This window comes from Silene latifolia, chromosome Y, assembly GCF_048544455.1.
Source record: "Silene latifolia isolate original U9 population chromosome Y, ASM4854445v1, whole genome shotgun sequence".
In the NCBI taxonomy this organism is placed as follows: Eukaryota; Viridiplantae; Streptophyta; class Magnoliopsida; order Caryophyllales; family Caryophyllaceae; genus Silene; species Silene latifolia.
Genome location: NC_133538.1, coordinates 88972374 through 88978345, shown reverse-complemented (window position 1 = coordinate 88978345; position 5972 = coordinate 88972374). Strand labels below are relative to the sequence as shown.

Genomic DNA, 5972 nt, shown 5'->3' with positions numbered 1-5972 from the left:
TATCAAGCAGATGTAAGTCGAAAGTAAACAAAGAATGAAGATTGTCAAATGACAATGTCATTATAATACCATTATACCATGAAATATCTCGGTAGGAACTTGAAAAATTGACGCGATTTTCTATAGAAGATTATACCTTTTCTCTTTCTCTTTCCAAATCATTTGTCTCTTTTCTAGGTTGGTGTCCTCGGTTCCTTGGACCAAAGAAAAAGAGAATAAGTCAATAAATCACTTGATACCATGGACAGTCTTCATTTAATAACAACTCCGTATCGATGATGAAGTAATAAATACGGGCGGGCTTCAAAAACTAACCTCGGTTCCTCTACTTACACCTTAACTTCTTCAGTCATATGGAAGAAACTAGAAGCATCCAGATCAATGTCCAATGGCGCCTAAAAATAATGAGTAGTTCCAAATAAGTTTTTTTAGAAGTGCAGAAGCTTAGTGAAAGACTAAAACTTTAGTGTACTCTTGGCACGATCAAATGATTAGTGATTTAGGAAAAACTACCTCAGAATTGTGTATCTCATGTAAGCCTATTGCTACATTTAGGTAGTATATACCTAAATATCACACAATGTTCTAACGAATGGTGGAAAGTCATTTCAAAAGCCAGTATCATGCTTTACAAGAGCACATAAAGAAATAAATGTATGGGTTGCAGTGATAAAGTCAATCAATATGCAGAACGTGATAGGGATAACATATTTGCTCATTAATACAGGTTATTAGTCGCCTTCTAGGCGAGAAAGTATAATATCAAGATAGAACTTAAAAAGGTAAAAGAGGGAGCAGTTGACTTAGGAAAAATAATGGCAGTGAAAATGTTCATGATAAAATATTTGAGCTGCCATCTAAAGCATCTCAGGCTCCAACATTACTATAAAACACATTACGATATCAGAAGCTCCTCCACCGTATCCCAATGCTACAAAAAGAGCAGAAAAAGAAAATAGGATAGGGAAAAGCGTGGAATAAGTAGAGAAGACAAAGAAAAGAGTAAGTTGATGGGTGGCATACCTGGATTAGAGGGTGGTAAATGAACAAGCAGTCTACGAATTTTATTACTCATATCGTGATTTTGGAGTCCATTTCCTTGATCTTTGTTGTAAGTTAGTTGTTCTCGTCTTTTTCTCGATTTGGTGTCCATAACGAGTTTTGTAGTAGTGGAAGGGAAGATGGCCTTGATAACTGTGCGAGATACTCGACAACAAAGAAAGAGATATAATCTGTACCACTTAAAAATATAAATGGCGGCGAGCGATGATAGCATTAGTTGCAGGAATTGTGTCATCTTCATGAGTTTAGTTTAGCTACTTCTAATTAAAAAAACAAGTAGCCAAGTAGTAGGTACATAGATAAAAATCGTATACAAATCATACATTCAAACCTATAGTAGAGTACTAGGGACCCTTTGCCATTCACCACTATATGAATCATATTAGCGAGAATCACAAACTAATCAACCTGATAACGAGCTCTCACTACCAACCTCGTCTTTGCTACCTTCTCAACTCACGATTTTTGAAAGATCGCAATCTCTAACTTCAATTAAAAGTCTGGAAATTGTTAATTAAAAAGAAAGACGATTCAATCATACCGTAATTCGTTCCCTATGAGCATAATTATACAACTAATTACACAAACTTTGAAGTTTAAACAAAAATCCCCAAAATCCCCAAGTCAATCATAAACCCTAATTCGAAATTATACATATTTAACCCTACAATTGTCAAAACCGCATAAATTCATTATGTAATCGATTGAAAGATTCAAAGCTTTGTAATTATAAAAATACCTGCGTTTATGAACAAGGGACGGGAAAGAGCTGAGATGCGGTACGGGAAAGAGTTGAGCGAGAAAGGAGACAGAAACAATAGATGTAGCAGGTCAAAGCGTCGTTGTCGTTGGGGTAGCAAGTCGTCGCCGTTGAGAGTGCAGGTCGTCGGCGTTGAGAGTATCACGTCGTCGGCGTTGGGAGGTTTTTTTGAAATGAATGAATGCGGGAGGGAGGTGAGTACCGGGGTTTTGGGGGTTAGGGTTTGGGAGTGAGATTGAGGGAGAGGATTTGGGGAAAATGTACCTAGTTGAAATTAGAAGTGATATAGAGTGGTGAGGCAAATATTTTTGCAGTTTATAATTTTCACTTTAGATGTACATCGGTTAAATGCAATGTTTCTTGTCCATGATTTTTATATAGACATGGGTTTTATTAAATATCACATGTCCTTTAAAATCGGAAATAATGGACATGTGTTTTTTAACACAACCGATGTACATGTAATTATATGCACATCGGTTTTTTGCAAACAACTGATGTGCATGTTATGTACATCGGTTTTCCAGATAATCCGATGTCCATCGACTGATGTCCATAACGAGTTTTGTAGTAGTGACATATAACTTCTCTCGGAACTCAACTAGTTGGGATGCTAACTCGTCCATGTGAACATTAGGCAAAGTTTTGAGAACTCTAATGGTTGTACTGAACTCTGCCCATAGCTTGCACACATGACTGTTATCAGACTGAGCCATATTTGAATCCTCGAATACATTCCCATTGGAATCAAGCCTGAAAATGAAACAGCAAGTGACTGTTTTATATGTTAACAATGTCACTATAAGAAATTATTGGAGTGATGGCTCAAAGTGAAATAGTAAGTCAAAGTTCGTAATATAACACTGTTACTGTCACAATATATTTGAGTAAGAACTTTTAAAGGGGAACAAAGGAGTTGTGTCACTAATAATTTTTTCGAATCAAACCTATTAGTTGCGTGAGAGTTCTTGGTCCAATGATGAAAAATGTACTTGCTTGGTATATTCCGAATTCCTTTGCCCTTGTACACCCACACAATATATCTGCAAAGTAACCCTATTCTTTCGAAGAGTTTTCAAGCACATTCTGCATCCGTGGTTAAAAGGTTGAACGTCACCTTGAAAGTTCTTTTTGTTTCAGTATCTTCCACATAAATTATCCGCACATTGTCTTCCTTGTCAAAGTCAGTGACAACACATGATATAACAGCCTTTAGTTCCTCTTGGAACATCTTAAACACAGCATGTGTGTATACAATAGCACCATGTTTTTCTAAATGTATGTTTGTGTCTAAGTTAGGTAATGAGTGATCGCTGTCATAATCATCGGACCTTTGTGTCTAGCACTGCTGGTCCATAGTAGTTTGGAACCTAGTAATAATGTGACAAGGGCACAACAACATATTAATAATGTAACAATGATACAGTAACAGTGTTACTGTAACCTAAACAGTTTACAAACATTGATACCAAAGGAACAGAGTTGTTTACCTCATCCAAAATTTGACCAGTGTACCAAAGTGATTCTCATACTACTTGAAAAACAAATTTGCACTTTTCGATCGCTATGTTGTTCTTAATATGCAGCTCATGGGAAGGTCACGATGGTAGGCAGGAATCCAAAGGTTTCGGTTAGTGAACATTTTAGACAACCAGTCATCAGCTGAAAATCTGAAATAAGTTTCTGCCACTTCTCTTCAAACTCAAACGGTTCCAAATCAGAGCCTCAGACGACAGCGTTGAAGCGAGTAAGAAAGTCGCTGTCTTTGGAGAGTGCTGAACCCACTTTGTATGTGATCTTTTGTGTTATATGCCACATGCAATAATGATGTCGAGCTTGCTTGAAGACAGAGGGGGAGGCCTTTTTTATACTAGGGCATTGATCCGTGATAAGAAATTGTGTCTCCTTTTGACCCATAGCATTCAAGAAATGCTGAAAAGTCCATTTGAAGGACTCGTCATCTTCGTGTAACAGTAAACAAGCAGCGAAAAACACCGACTTTCTGTGGTGATTAACACCCGTGAATGGTGTAAAAACCATATCATACTTGTTTGTGCCATAGGTGGGGTCAAGGCTCACAGCATCCCCTAAGAATGAGTAGTTTCTAATTGATGTGGAATCAGCCCAAAACACCCTCGTGAGACAGTTACAAGCACCAACATCATAGGCAAAGTAAAATTGGTTTTGGGTGGCTTTGAGCTTTTTAAGACGATCAAGGAAAAGGTCAGCATCTCTTTTCCTTATATAACACTTGACATATCTTTGAAAGTTTTTAAAGTCCACCAATGTAGCACCTATATTTTGATACCTATGTACAAGCTCCTTAACCTGCCTAAAAGTCTTCCCAGACCCGATCTTCAACTTGGAATTGTCCAATATAAGTTGTTTGTGAAACATGTCAAGGGATTTCCAAATCGTTTCGAGATCTCGATAACAAACAGAGGTGAGATGATGGTTATGAACCTCAGAAAAGTTGTTAAGTATAGCAGGGCCCTCAAGCCCATTAAGAAGGGAAAATCTAACGTAAGCTCTGCAGCCAATTCTTGAGATTTTATCTCGCCTTTTAATTGTTTCAATTGTGGAAGAGCTATCACCAATGTTATGCTCATGGACAGGACTATAATGCAGTTTCTGTTTATTTCACCTAAATCCTTGATGATTGTAGACTATAAATTATTGGTGTGCTACGCCACCTCGAAGGTTTTTGGTAGTGTACTTCCTGAGAGTAAAACCACATGCGCGTGCTTAAACCCCGTAGAATTCAATTCGTGCCTCAAGTGAGCTGAAAACTGTACCAATTGTAGGTCTGAACTTGCTCTCAACTACACTAATCCACAGCTCGCTTCTATTAGGTGTATGAGACAGAACAAGCTGATTATTTGGTTGAACATTGGGGTGCTGTTGTACGATTAACATGGAATGGACTGGATTGACAATACTGGACTCTGTAATATGAAAAGGAAAAGAGGAGTATTATTGATATAAATACACGAGTGGGACTGCAAAGGAAAGTAATATTACAGTAACACTGTTACTGTCACAATATATGTACATAAGGATTGACAGCAGAACATAAATATGCACTCGATTAACATTAATAGACTCTGCAATTTTAAAGAGGGAATAACACTAATATTCAGCTAAAACTTCATCAAAAGAAGGTACTTGCACAATTATGTATTAACACTATTATACAATTATTTCAAGTTCAGTGCTAACAACAAGATTTAATGTTATAGTAATGCTATTACGGTAACAGGTATCGAATATTTTACGAACGCTAATTTAATCCCCAGAATTACTACAATTTTCATGAAGCAAATCCAGGTTTGAATTTGACTATGTCAGAACTCTATTTTTTTGACAAAAACTAAGAACACATATAATCAAAATCCTTCTAAATTGATCGACCTAAGATTCGGCTGATGTTTACAAATTAATGTGAACTAGGAGACAAATTACAAGACATAAAAGCTTGCATAAGAAATTGAAAATCATAATTGCAATTAATTTGTATACCTACATCAATTCATTCCAAACATTGCATATGAACAACAAAATACCTAAATCAGGAGAGAATGAGCGAAAAATATTAATCTCGAGTTTAAATAACAGAATTGCACACTATGTCGCATGATTCTGAATGATAACTTAAACTTAATAGTAGGAAATAAAAAGCATCGCCAGAAATTGTAAATCGACATCAATTTAACAACAATGAAAACATGAAATCGAAGAACGAAAAACCTGAAAAGCAAATGATTCATGAAATTACCTGCGCCATTGTTGTTCTCTGTAGAATCGGCATCCATACTAGCAACAAAAAAGCAAAAAACAAAGCAAAAAGGAATTGAATAACCGGACTGAATTCGAATAGGAATTGAAAATCAAAATTACGTTGATTGAATTGAACGATATGACAGAAAGTTGATTGAATTGTTAAATCAATTGATTCGTGAATTTGCTGGATTTTTGTTTACTTGAGAACGAAGAAAGGAAACAGAGAAATTCGTAGAGAAAGAAAGAGAGTGAATGAAGAGAGACAAAGTGAATCAGAGATATGGGCTATAATTGCTGAATGACGCAGGTTATATACTTGGCTCTACATTTAATCTCAGCCACTCATTCAATCAGAAATCTAATGGTGGAG

General features: G+C 36.4%; 1 protein-coding gene across 1 annotated transcript; it reads right to left on the bottom strand.

Moving 5' to 3' along the window:
• Positions 1-3547: 3547 nt before the first annotated feature.
• Positions 3548-5634, bottom strand: LOC141628495 (protein FAR1-RELATED SEQUENCE 5-like). The gene is made up of 4 exons (XM_074441633.1): positions 5598-5634; positions 4844-4926; positions 4574-4720; positions 3548-4453 (listed from the first exon to the last, which is right to left on the bottom strand). Exons 1-4 carry the CDS (start codon positions 5632-5634, stop codon positions 3548-3550), a joined length of 1173 nt encoding a protein of 390 aa, XP_074297734.1.
• Positions 5635-5972: the final 338 nt, after the last annotated feature.